The sequence below is a fragment of the Ammodytes marinus genome (genome assembly GCF_949987685.1).
Source record: "Ammodytes marinus genome assembly, chromosome: 2".
NCBI classification, from domain to species: Eukaryota; Metazoa; Chordata; class Actinopteri; order Uranoscopiformes; family Ammodytidae; genus Ammodytes; species Ammodytes marinus.
This window is the reverse complement of record NC_137231.1, coordinates 4,020,964-4,035,467: the sequence shown is the minus strand read 5'-3', so window position 1 is coordinate 4,035,467 and position 14,504 is coordinate 4,020,964. Positions and strand designations below refer to the sequence as shown.

The 14,504-nt window shown below is 40.4% G+C and overlaps 1 protein-coding gene across 1 annotated transcript in view; it reads right to left on the bottom strand.

Annotated features, from left to right (window-relative positions):
- Positions 1 to 14,504, bottom strand: part of unc5db (unc-5 netrin receptor Db) — a gene marked incomplete at its 3' end in the record, with an annotated part of 222,909 nt that overhangs the window by 18,176 nt on the left and 190,229 nt on the right. Inside the window, exon 12 of the mRNA XM_080046117.1 lies at positions 11,797 to 11,968. Coding sequence (XP_079902243.1) covers positions 11,797 to 11,968 — 172 coding nt within the window. The remainder of the gene's footprint in view (positions 1 to 11,796; positions 11,969 to 14,504) is intronic.

Here is a 14,504-nt window from a genome sequence, read left to right as displayed (position 1 = left end):
TTAAACATCTTTTTTTTAAAGATAATCTTTGGAGCATTTTTGCTTTTATTAGATTTTGGAGAGACAGAGTTGAAGTGGGGCAGAGAGGGGAAGACATGCAGAATACTGCCCAAGGCGGGATTTCGAACCCGGGTCTGCTGACCACTGCGCCATGAGCGCCCCCTATTAAGCATTATCTTAGCATAAAACCATCAGTTAAATAATGTACCTTTATTGTAAACTGTTACCGAATGCATTGCCAATTGAGTTAAGTTCCTATTACCGTTGAATAGCTGTATGGGAAACATCACACAGGTTTAAATCACAAAGCATAAAAAAAACATGCAGTCTCCGGAGAATGTGAAAAAGCCATTTCCTACAGCAGTAGTGATGGTGTTAGGACACAGCCAAACACAAACTAGTCATAATGAACTATGCTCAGTGTTTTATTTATGAGATGACACAACAGCAGCAAAGGAAGCACTTCATTACTTCCAACACAGATGAAGGAATCTTTTAGGGTCCAACAAGGAGTGGGAGTTCTATTATAACAATGGGAAAGCCAGTGGATCCCCCCCCCCCCCAAAAAAAAATAAAAAAAAATAAAAAAACCTTTGCAATGAAGGAGTGAGCTCTTTCAAACAAAAGCTGTTTGGAGTACTCTCTCATCGTCCTGATGGGAATTGTGTGTGATGTGTGTGTCACTCATTTCAGCAAAAATAGTCCAAAGTTCATTTCAAGGAAATATACTGTACTTCAAAACTGCAAATGTTTAGTCAATATTTGTTTTATCCTATACTTTGGGAGCAGCACCAATTGGTGAGGTTTTCAAGGGAGACACAATGCACATTGGAATATCTTTCTGTCGTTATCCAAACTGTCTAGCAGTATACGATGCATTTAATTCTTAACAACATGGCGAAAATGCATTGTTAGGACCTGTATATGTTTTTTTGATTTATGAAATGAAAAAAGTCTGTATCTAATAAAAAATGTAATAAAGATTTTAACTCTGGTTTTATCCAACTTTAAGGTTTTTGTATACAAATGACTGCATAATAAGTTAGATATTGCCAAACTTAGAAATTGATTTATATATCAATATAGGGGAGAACGGGGGAATCTGAGGCATCGGGTAATGTGAGCCACCCCCTGTATCTAGGCAATGGAAAACATTTGTGGTCATGTGAGATATTTGTTTTCAAGCCCCTCTCATTCCCCCATGGCCCTGAAAGAGAGGACCTCATGGTGCTGTGGTAAGCATGTTTTTTTCACCAAAATAGGTATTTTGCATGTAAAAGTAAATTTTCTTGCTGTCAACTTAATCAACTGTTGTGCCAAAGCAAATGTATTCACGTAGAAAAACTTCTATCATACGTGTTGATGAACTACCAACATATAAAAACCATGTGATGATATTAGCTAAAGATTAGCCTGAAATGCTAAGAGAGGTAGTTTTATCTCAAATTGTGGTGGTGGGGGAAAGTGAGCCAAATGCTGAGGGGGAAAGTGAGCCACTGTCTCACTTTCCCCCACCATGAGGCACAAGTTAAGTTTAGTCTTAAACATATTTTAATGTAATAAAAATGTATTACATGACATATGTTTTATTTTAATGTCATACACATTGTAGAAAAACATCTGCTAATGCCCATTTCTAGGAAACATCCTGAATTAATGGGAAATGTGTACATTTGAGTGATAAATCATTTTAGCTCGCTTAGAGGGGAGCAAATGTAAAAAGTGGCTCAGATTACCCCGTTCTCCCCTATATATAGGCTATATATATTTTTTGTATTATAATGTTTTAATGTAAGCAATCAACTGACAACGTTTCATGATGATCTATAAAATTAAAAAGTTACCCTATTCCCCTGCAGTGTCTCGGATTAGACAATTTAAAGAGGAGCTTCTTTTAAACAGTCTGACGATTCCCTCACAAATACCCATAAGTTATGGCAATGAGAGAACACTCAATGCTGGTTTGCTCCAGGCCTTTATAATGTATGGACTTATCTCATTATGCTAACGTGTTATAGCAGCAACATGGACATACTTCACAGATGATCCATACTCTTCTTGAAGTTCAAGGTTATTATCTAACCTTGGGCACAACAGTTAGGGGAAAATAATTCTTACCACAAGGTCCTTTTTAGGAGTTTTGCCATTAGATTGTTTTCTCAAACTCAGCATGCAGACAGCAGATGTATCTTACTAACAAGTAGTGTCTTGTGTGGCAACAGCTCTAAAAGAAAAGAAGCTCATTCTGCAGAGGTTCATTTGGAGTCAATCTCACACAAAGCATTGTATTTGTCAGTCCAGAGACAAATAACACATCATTTCCCTCCTGTCTGAGCAGTAGCCTTTTCTCAGGATCGCATTGCAAGGCTTTGTGAGGAAATGACAGCCAACGTTTGAAATTGTAAAGGAATAGTTCAAAAATTAAAAAAATTAAATAAAAAACAATAGCCGAGACACGTTAACTTAGCGTAAAAAGTTTGCCAAAAATAGCTGCTGTTAGCGGTCGCTCTATGCAATGTATTCATGCATTCAAAGATAATTATAATATATTACTTTGATACTGAGGGAAGCTTAGAGGTTTTTGTTTGCAAGGAGATGAGTGCAAGTGAGTGAATCCATGTTGTCCTGTTGGGGCAAATACAGTTAATCAGGTCCTACATTATAATCAGCAGGCACCAGGCCCGGTTCTAGAAAGTGAGATTAGGGTGGGCCTGTAGAAATTTTAGGTGGGCACACAGACCGGATTTTTTTTGCCCTTGTAAGATCTCTGCGTCTGCTTTTTGACACATTTACTGTGAATTGTGTAGAACACAATATGCAAATAAACTTGGTGGGAGATTTGATTCTTGCATGTTTTTTTTCCAAAATGTTTATGAATAACATATAATATACATTATATACAACATAATGTATCTTTTTTTTAATCGCAGTATTAACTGTAGGCAGCCTGAGCTGATAGAAGAGAAAGCTTTGGGACGGGCCAACCTGGATGGTGGTAGTCCAGAGCTATATACTATACACACTATATAGATATATAGTCTTTCCACGATTGGCTCCGATGTCCAGCTGGGTGAAAATAGTAGCCAGCCGAGGTCATGAACCTGCTAGGAGGATCCGGGGGTATGCCCCCCCGGGAGATATTTTTTTACCTTTTTAAAGTGAAATGCATGAATCTGGTGCACTTTGAGAGGAAAATTAAGAGGCTAAATCTGAGAAATTTTGTGTGAACAAATAATTTGGAGACACTGGGTCGGATGAATTAGAAGCTATTGAAGAAAGATACATGGATTTTCCATAGAAATAAAAATTTGCAATAAAATATTATGCAGGGTCCTCTGGGATGGGCTTGGTGCTCTTTTTCTTTTACGGGACATATTTCTCTGTAATATAGTGAGTGCATTTAAATGCAGTGAGAGGAACGAAGCAGAAGAACTCTGTTGTCCAGTTATCTTTTTTTTCCACAGACAAGGCTGAAATAGGCTATAGACTATACACAGTGCATGGGCAACTGAGGGCAGCCCCATTTTCAAATATTTTTGACGTGATCAATTAACCTCGGATTACCTCCCAGATGAACTGATTCAATTATATCTACCAAAACATTGTATTCCTTTTATTGTATGATCATTTACATTTACATAACATGATGTTGATATCAAACACACAAACTAAAAAAAAACAAAATAAAAAAAAATTGGGGGGGCCCCCCTGGCAGTCGGGACCCTAAGCAACCGCTCATTTTGCTTATGCCTCGGGCCGGCTCTGCTGACCAGTGACCACTATAAGCGGGGGGGTAACTTGGAGGCAGGCTGTCCTGCCCACCCAATAATACAATTAGAAGCAATGCATGGTAATGGTATATTCTTTAGTATTAATTAATTGTCTGAATTTTATTTGACATTTTCTTGGACAGCGAATGAATTTTTTTTTTTTAATCTTAATATTTTAATTTTTTTTTATTGGGTGGGCTGTGCCGCCGGCCCTGGCAGGCACTGTATCCCTCAAAGAGACGCCACATGAAGTGATAAAATGTCCCCCACTAGCTCTCTCTCTGTTCAGCCACAGTCATGCGAGGTGTTGGGATTCCGTCTGTGAGTCAATTTGTTTACGCCTTTAATGCTTATGCTCTGTGCCTCCTCGTAAGCACACAGCTTAACACACTGCAATATGGCACTGCATAACAACACAGTCTGGCTGACGACCCTTATGGTGGCTAGTGTGTGTTTTAATGACAGCTGGAATAAGGTGCACTTTGATGCACTGTGCTTTGGCAGGTATTATTATGCATCCTTGAAAAACCTCCTCTCTCTCTCTCTATCTCTCTCTCCCCGTCTCTCTCTACTCCTCTCTCTCGCTCTCTCTTTAAGTAGGACCTCAGCGGTAAGTCATTATTTCTAACCAAGGAGCTCCGAGGATCCCCGCTTCTTTTAATATTAGCGTATGAAATCTCAAAGCGACGTGAATCTTGTATTTATTCATATATCCCCTCCGGCTGCCTTCTCTTCAACTCATTTGCAACACTTTCACATCTTGAGAAAAATTGACCCTCTCTAACATAGTAAAAGGAATAAAATGTGTTTTGGCAAGAATAGCAAAAAGCTAGAAGGCTTATAAGAAAGCAAGGTGAGGGAGTCATTAAGCCCCACACACAGAGGAGAAGGGAGGGAAAGAGATATAGCCACTGACGGGGAGGTGGTTATACGCCTCCGTAAAGCAAATACTTAGAAAAACAGGATTCACCTCTGACTGAATGACCTGAGTCCACATGGTTACAAATCAGCAAGAAGAAGCCCCAGGTGGTATCTCAGAGACGGTTAGAAAGACTGACAACGAAAAGAAAGCTGAACAAATGAGAGAGGAGAAACTGTCCCTGTGTTCCAAATCACATACTCTTTCTTTTTACTACAGTACATACTAAAGTACAGAAGAGTTTTAGGGCCACAGGAGGGGAAAAAAAATCAGATAAGGAAAGTTTTTTTTTGTTATGTCGAGAAATGTCAAGAATAAAGATGAATACTCCAAAGTGCTATTGGAGCATTGGGCATTAATGTATTTTCAGCATACTCAAATTGACGTGCATGTATTGGGACATCCTAAATCATTTTTCTGGCATAGGGGAGAACGGGGTAATTTGTCACATGGGTTGGATGTCACATTCGTTATATCTCGCCACCAGAGCGCGCTAGCTCTGAAATGTTGATATAAAAAAGGTCCAGAATTGGGATCAGAGGTCACATACATAGACTTCCTTGGAGGAAGACAGCTGCATTTCAGGTGAGAGGACTGTTTTGTGTTTTTCATGTCAAATTCAAAATATTTTGCTTCTCAGTATTTTTCTTCTAGGCTTTTACACAATGGGTTTATAACAAAACACTTGTTACCCTCAGAAAGTGTGAAGGGTAAACTATAGTTTAGATTGTGGTTAGCAAGCTAATTAGTTGTCAGATGGTTGTTGGCCTTGATGCTAGCAAGAAATTCAAGTTGGGGTTGGTCGTCAAATTTTTTGGGGGGTTGGTTGTCACATGTTATCTCAAGGCTGCAGCCAGAAAAGGAACCCAATAACGAAAGAAATTGTCAAGCTGTATCCTCACTGACACCCCAGAGAAGGAAAGAATAGAGCAGGAAAAGGCAGCTAGCAAGCAAAAGAAAAAAGGGCAACAAAATCAAAACAACCCAGTGCATCCCAAACTAGACCAGCTGCCAAGGCTACAGAACGTTATGTAGGCCTATTTGTCAACTTGACAATGCAATTAAACATTCAAATTTGGTTCTGCCTCCTTGCCTTCTTTTTAAGATTTTTCCCATTAAGATAACATTGTGACAAACAACCCCATAGTGTGTGACAACCGACCCCTTGATGGGGTTGGTTGTCACAATGTGTCAGAGTGTCTTTGATGGTAAATTACTTCTTCATTACAATAAGTTGGAAAAAAAGAGAGACACACATTTCTAGCCAACACCTTAAGCTTCAATTTAATGTAGGAATGGCTATTGACAGATGTTTTGGTGATGAGCAATTCTCACCAGAGTAAAAAGTGTGCCTACTTACCCCGTTCTCCCCTACTAGATAGTATGGAAGTATGGGGAATGGAACACAGGATGTGACTTCAGTTGTCTGTATTTTAGCACCCACGTACTGTACCTAAGATTTCCATATGATTTGGTGATGGATATGGTGTAGTTGAATGAATGTATGTGCAGAAGTTAGTCAGCTTTGGGCTTGACTTGGGAAATATTGCAACCACCTGACTTTCAACAAGTGTATGCGTATGAACAGATTTAAAAAATAAGCCCAAAAAAGTCAAAAGAATGAGCCATTTGTTCTTTACTGTTAATGATAATAATCTATTGCAGCCATTGCATTCTCGTCTCACCTGTTTTGATGTTAAAACACATTTGTTTTTTTTTCCAAAAATACCACAAACCAAACCAAGCCTGGCAAACATGTCTAAACATTCTTGGAAAAGCAAAGTTTCCTTCAATTTAGGACAGTGGTGCATGTGACGACTGCTGCTGTAGTGGATATTCTTTATCTCTATCTCTCTTCTCTATAACTTTGTCCGTTTGTGTCTGTATATTTCTCCTATACAACCATCATATCGGTTATCTTTCAAAACTTTAGTTACACAAATGATATCAACTTCTTCAGGTTGACACATAATGAGTAAGATATTGCCAAATTTGCATATTCAGGCACACCATTCTGATAAGAATAATAATGTTGAAGTAGGTAATTAACTGGCAAAGTTTCATTATGATATTTAAAAGTAAATGTGTTCATGGTAAACCCCACACACACACACTTACTTACAAGAAGAGTATTAAGGACAAAAGGGGACAATGTCAAAAGCACTCAAGGGGGGGGGGGGGGGGGAGGGGGGGCTGGTCTTCTCAAATCAACAAGCTGATTTTAAGCATGACAACCATCACGATGACCAGGGGCAAACTTGCGGTATTTGTTATTCTGACCCATGCTCCGCTTGCCAAAATGTTACGTCAGATTTATGTTATTGTCTGGCTGAATATTCTCTTCAGTATTTGCTGCCCAACACCCCCCCCCCCCCCGCCCCCCCTCCCCCCTCAATAACATGAACAAGTACTGCTATGTGATGACAGCAATTGGGCTTGTTATGCCTTTGGGTTTAGGATTTAATCTCTCTGGACTTTTATTCAAACCAGTGGAAAATGTCTTATTTAGTGAAGGCGAGGAAAAATAAGAAGCAGACATTACTGAAATGAAAACACATACAACTTGTTCAGTTTCTATAAGGCATCAGAGCGGAACTAACAAGCACCGCAACACATTGGGTAACATTGCAGCGCTTGGTTGTGTTGATGGCTTGTTAGGTGTGTGTGTGTGTGGGGGGGTTACCATATTTTTTTTTTATTTTAAATATCATAATGAAACTTTGCCAGTTAATTACCTACTTCAACATTATTATTCTTATCAGAATGGTGTGCCTGAATATGCAAATTTGGCAATATCTTACTAATTATGTGTCAACCTGAAGAAGTTGATATTTTTCTAACTAAAGTATTGAAAAAAAACTAATGTTGAGATAAGATGGTTGTATAGGAGAAATATACAGACACAAACGGACAAGGTTTAGTCAAATAAACACCTAAATGTACATTTTGGACCATCTATTTATACTGGTATGAAAGAAGACGGAAGCAACATAGCCAAAAATCGCAAAAACTGACCATGGGTGCCTGATAAAACAATGTACGCAGTGTGTCATCTTAAGGAGGCAAGTGGAGAGTCATGGTCCGCAGAGAAACAATCTCCCCTCCTGATTGCCTCACTATGCCATGTCTTTTTTCTCAACCACTAATCGATAGTTCCTTTTGTCAGAAGGCTCCTTATACCCCCCATGTTGTTACCACACACACACACACACACACACACACACACACACACACTGGAGTGACAGCAGCCATGTCTCTTCCCGGCCATTACACGCTGTAATTGTTTCTTTATTTTCCTCCTTGCGGACCTGGTTGCTGTTGCCTCGATGTGGGCCGTTATGTTGCCCTGCGGACCCATACAGCATTAGGGCTGGATCAATCAGCTCTGCCGCTAGAGCCCCAACAGTACTTTAATGCCTCACATATAGTAGCTCACCAATCACATGTCATACTGACTAACTGGGCCTTTCACCACAAAAAGGTGATTATATATATATGTATAAAGGTCAGCGAGGAGAGGGAGAAAACACAGTCAACAAGCCATGGAATGTTATGTCAAGGAACAACAATTCACTGCCCTAACACACAGAGTCACATCCGGTTACTGTGTGGAATGATAGAAGGAAAGAGAAGTGAGGAAATGACAACTGAGCCAGTGATGTGAGAGCTGGAGTTGATATTGAGGTCTCAAAGACGACGTCATTGCCTCAAACAGCGGGGAGAAAAAAAGTGTTCCGCTATGGGTGCTGCTGGCATGCTGATCGCCGCTAGCTTGGTGTGCATTCGCGCCGGAGGCATTTCATTGCATATCTCATGAAAGCTTTGAAGGATTTTCAAAGTTTGCAGCCATGTGGACTCTGACTCAAAGATGAAGTGATCAGATCAAAGGTCACTGTGTGTATAAACGACAAATATCATTACTAGGGCTGTCAAGCAATTAAAAAAAATTATCTAATTAATTACAGGCTCTGTGATGAATTAATCTAAATTAATCGCACACTTATATGACACTTTTATGCCTGTTTATAAACAACTGTGTAGGCTACCGTTCGTCTCTCTCTCTCTCTCTCTCTCTCTCTCTGACGACTGTCTATCTCCCACAACAGACAGCGCTGCACACATTCACCATTGTCCTTCTCATAGCCAAACATATTGACACACACACACACACACACACACACACACACACACACACACACAAACACAAACACGCACACACACACACACACAAACACACACACACACACACACACACACACACACACACACACAAACACACACAAAGGAGGAAAAAAGACAGGCATATGCTAGGAAGAGTGAGAGGGGGCGGGTATCCGTTAGCGGGAGACGATCACAGCTAGCAAACAAAAGTGAGACACGGAGGAAGATTGAGAGATAGGCTACTGTTTTGAACCTACATTGTTAATTAGGCACCCACTAAATCAATAATGCACAGACACTGCGGAGAATAACATAAGACGTATTCCTACATTCATGCTTATTTGCCCGGAGGCTGGAGCAGCCCACAACACATCCATAAAGCCCTCGGCCTCTTTCCCCTGCTTCTTTCTTTACTCTTTAATCTCTTTAAAAAAATGTTTTAATCGCGTTAATTTTTCTGTGATTAATTAATCGAAATTAACGCGTTAATTTGACAGCCCTAATCATTACTCAAAAGTGAACTTTACTAACCCCACTACAGATGAGGGCAACTGCAGAGCTGGGTGAAATTCTCTGTGATTTTTTGTCTCTTGAAGCGATTTCCTTTCATTCCACCTGTTGCTAATATGTAAAATGTATTGATCAGTGCAGCTTTAAGGTTTTACTGCAAAAAGAAGCCTGCAGGCTGTCCAACTACTTACCTAAGTTGCATTCGCTAATTAGGACAAGAGATTGATCTCATACGCATAAACAAAATAACTTTTTATTTATGTAAAATGACTGAGCGGTATGGTGGGCACATACGTATTACTCCCTTGGTTTACACATTTTACCAAATCCCAGTTCTCTTTTTTTTGGCACTAGCCCTCAACCCCCCCCCCCCCCCCCCCCCCACCCCTATGGATGAGAGTGTCAAGGGGTTAGGGGGTTAAAATATCCCCCTTTGAAATGTACACATGGCTGAGTATTAACCAATTTTTTTCTTTCTTTTAGCACACTCACAGTACGGAAAGGTAGCGCATCGTGAGGAGATCATCATCATCATCAACCTTTATTTAAGTGTATACTTCTTCCTGCTCCTTTTCAGGCATATTTATTGTATTTCCATGCTTTTCATTTTGTTTTGTATGTGAATGTCTGAAATAAACTAAATCAAATCAAATCAAAAAATTTAAACAGGCAAAAATTGCTAAGAAACAATGTCTTATTTAAGCAATGGCCTGGTAGGAGGTGAATGACCTCCTGGGGGGAAAGGGGAGAGGGAGAGAACAAGACAGCACTGAACTATAGCCAGTATAATCACACATAGACAACAATAACATATTCAACATAGCAACAGAAGTTAGACAAACAGCAGTAACATACAGCATAGCAATAGATACATGTACTAGATCACGGTGAGCTTAGACTGAAGCAGCTACAGGTGTGCTTTTTACATTTTGTTAGGGCCTGTTTGAAGAGTCTAACAGAGGTAAAGGATTGTAACTGTAGGGATTTTTGAAGTTGGTTCCAGCTGTCAGCGGCCGCAAACTGGAAGGAGGAACGGCCCAGGGAGTATGCCCTAGGAGCCCTAGGAGCATTTACAGTTTTTTTCGATTGCTAAACCACAGTGGGCACAACTGGAACGACAAGTGCACAACTCTAACCACACTATGCACAGCAGCGGTTCATTCAGACCAAACTCTAGATCGTTTTTCATTGATTAAACACAATTTTCAAAACTCTACACACCTATCTCATGGCTTAACCACAGGCTGCACAACACTGTGGATTTCCAGCCCTTTTTTTCAAACACTAACACACTGCTGCCACAACTGTAAACCACACATTCAAAACAGAATGAGTGCATTTCAAACACTGCAGATTGCAATTTCAACTGAAACACTAAGATGTCTTGTTTTAGACTTGTTAGTGAACATATACAGTATAAAGGGAAAGCTCAAAAATATATATTTTTTTGGAAATGGACCAATGAAGACAGGTTGTTGGAGGGAGAAGAGTGGCAGTGAGAGTGTGGATGTGTGGAGGAAGACATAGAGCTGTAATGTTTGATAAAATACAGTAAGGGCTACACTGATAGACCCTGTTGTGAATCATGGTCTCTTATTGAGAGAGGCAGGGTTAAGGGTGAAACCCAATCTGCAAAAATCTAAAGTTGCATCTGTAATACGGAGTTTCCAGCAAACAAACAGCTTAGAGTTGCATCCTTACAGTAAATGACAACATTACAGGATAGATTTCTGTATTACAATTATAGAATATTTACACAGATAAATACTACATTGGAAATGTTTTCAATAAAATATACAAAATGTGTATCTATTGAAGCAAACTTCAGATTTTAATTTATTTTTGTTTTCCTAAAAAAAAAACTGGTATGTTATAAAATAAACAATTTCATGTGAAATAATTTAACCCTTTCATCAAAGAAAATATTATGTAATTTGTATGAAATAACTCAAATGATTGAAAGATTAAAAGTTTGTAATTTGTGTATTGGGGTTTGATGCTAGTGTTTGTACTCAGAGCATATTCTGACTGACAGTGTGTGTTATCTCAGTGAGGACAATTCATAGTGTTTGCTGCACTGAGCCTATTTTGCAGGTGAAGTGAACTGTTCAGCTCCAGTGACTGTAGTTAGAGTTTTGCACATTGAGCTACAGTTGTGCCCACTGTGGTTTAGCGATCGAAAAAAACTGTAACAGAATGAGGGGGGCAGAACGGGTGTTGTGTGTAGGGTGGGGGCGCAGGTGAAGTTATTCACAGATTTGAGGCATTCTCCAGAATTGTTGGCACCACCTTTAAACCAGTTTGCCCTGCCTTTAAACCAGGAAATAGAGCCATTGAGAGATAAACACAAGACAACCGAGATTAGCCAATAAGCGCCAGGTATAAGCCTGGCTAGGGTCCTGATAGGCCCTTACTGCACTAGACAGCAGCTCTCACCTCCCATTGGCTGTCGTGGCCCCTCCTCTTCAGCTGGATGTTCCAGTTGTCAGCGTCCACCTGGGCGCAGTGAGCCATGGTCAGGGCCACGGGGCAGGACAGGGCCAGACCCGGGGGGCCGTACCTCACCTCGGGGCCAAGCAGGATCTCACAGCCTTCTAATGATTGGACACTGAACAAATGGAGACGCACACACGCACATGCACACACACACACACACACACACACACAAACAGAGATAATTTTTAGTATCTTCTGTAGGCCTATGTCACTCAAAATGTTTTAAAAAGCACATATCTGGACCAGGGAATTCAACATTTTCCTGGGCGAGCATGCCCCCCGTAACCCCTAGCAAGCTCAGTTTTTGGACCTCTGTAATTTCTAGAACCCTGCACACGGCACAGCATGTTCAGCCCAAATTTGGTCATTTTTGTTACAATAGGCCTACTTCAAAATGCCAGCTTCAAACGGCTCAAATGCATTTCTAATACTAATACTTATAATAATAATAAATATATATCTATCTGTGCTTTTTGGCAAGATATAACCATACTACTAGCATACTTCTTAATGTCAAAATCACATTTTTCTTCAGTGAATACAAAACTACAATAATAATGTACAATTTCCAAGTTGTTCTAAAGCAGGATGGTATTTTGGTTAGCAGGGTATTTCATATCACTGTGTCCACATTCTCAGTGGTTCATAAAAGCCAACACTGTTTTTTTCCACATCTAACACTTTTCTCTTTCTCTGTCTCGCCATTTTTTTTTCACTCTCTGGAGTTTAGAGCTTTCTTATTACTTTTCTGTGAAAAATAAATAACAACAGTTGACTCATGTCGTAGCATTGCACCAACATCACAGCGGTTAGGGGTTTGTGTCCAATTGAGAACAGCTATGCCATAAATGTATTCTCTTTTTTTTTGGGGGGGGGGGCTGTGCAGCTCTCTCCCCCTCTCTCTCACCTCTCTCCCTTTCTTTCTCAATCTTTTTAAGTTAAGTCAGTTAAGTCTTTATTTTGTCAATTACACACACATGCAAGGCGAGTCACACACATGGCAATCAATATTACATTTAACTCCCCCCTCCCACATTTCTAAACACACACATGCAGTTCTACATATAGGGGATCATCGCACAGTGCCCCTGGAGCAGTTTTGGGGTTAAGTGTATTGCTCAAGGACAAATGGTAGACTATGGTGGGCACTGTATATGCAATACCAGCCATTCTAGTGTTACAAAACAACATCGTCTTGTCCAGTGCCGGGGATCGAACCAGAGACCTTGTGGTTACTAGTCGGCCCCCTTACCTCTAGTCTAGGCCTCCTACCACCTGCTTTGCTTGCTATGCGTCAATGTGTGTGTCTCTCTCCTCTGCCTCTCCCTCTTTCTTTCCCTCTCAACCCAACACATTGAGGAAGGTGGCACAACTTAGAACTACTTTAGAACCTGTGATAATCACACGCCTCAAACCGGCAGTTTGGTTCAGGGTCAATCAGAGCAGACTGGGCTTTTTTTCAGATTTTAATCAAAAATAAATGATAGTCACACCAAACTAATGCAGGTAAACACACCACCACACCACAGGTAAACACACCACCACACCACAGGTAAACACACCACCACACATCCTAGTGAAGCAGAAGTGATAATTGAGTCGGATCTTTTGAGTGACTCTATGGTTGCGTTCCGAATCGCATACTTTCTACTATATAGTATGTAGAAAAAAGATTTAGGATGTCCCGATTCTTGTGGCCAGATTTAGGATGGTTAGAAGTACCCGGATGTCCTACTTCATGCGACCAAGATTGTTAGTGTTGAAAAGTGCATCCTATTTGGGCGATTCTGACCCACAATCCAGTGCGCACGTGAAGTGACGTCAAATCAACGAAGCCTCCATATGAAAACAAACGGGGATGCGACGGATATAAAAGCAAAAGGCAAGATCAAGGCGCAATGTTATGATGAAATAAGAGAGTAAAGTATGTCCCAATAGTATGCCTACTGCATCCTAACTAGATTATTTTTATCGTCGGATGTAGTATGTAGAATAGAAAAAAGAAAGAGTATGCGATTCGGAACGCAACCTATACTTTGTTTATGAATGAAAATGTTGCATAGTCAACCTGTAAAGAGACAGGCTCTAAAACAGTGCGTTGCATACTGATCCAGCAATATGGCAGTGTTAGAAATATATATATAAAAAAAATTGTACACTATACCTGAAAACGGTATCTAGTACTGTAGAAACCTACATTGTAGTTTTGAACCTGAAAATGAGCACAATATGTGACCTATACAGTCCAGACATGCTCCATATGAAAAGTACCAAGGGGTAACTTCTGCACAGCCACAAATTCCACTTCCCGATAACCGCCTCAGCATCTGACATGTGAAGGTATAGCCAATAAACTCACCTTGGCAAGTAGTGCCTTGCCGGGTTAAACCATCTCATTGCACACAACCACCTTGCCCTCTTTCCCCTCCTATGTCTCTTAAGCTCACTGTGGACTGTTCTGTTATGTCAACAGCAGCAGCCCTTGCTCTTGACTGGGTCTGTAGAGAGAGCTCTGCATCTCCTCCGCGAACAGTGCTGAGCCTGATCACACATTTAATGCAACGTGTAGGCAAGGAGCAGATTATACCTTGCCCTTTAAGTATAGCCTGCGACTCGGGGATACTTTAACAGTCTGACGGTATAGCCTT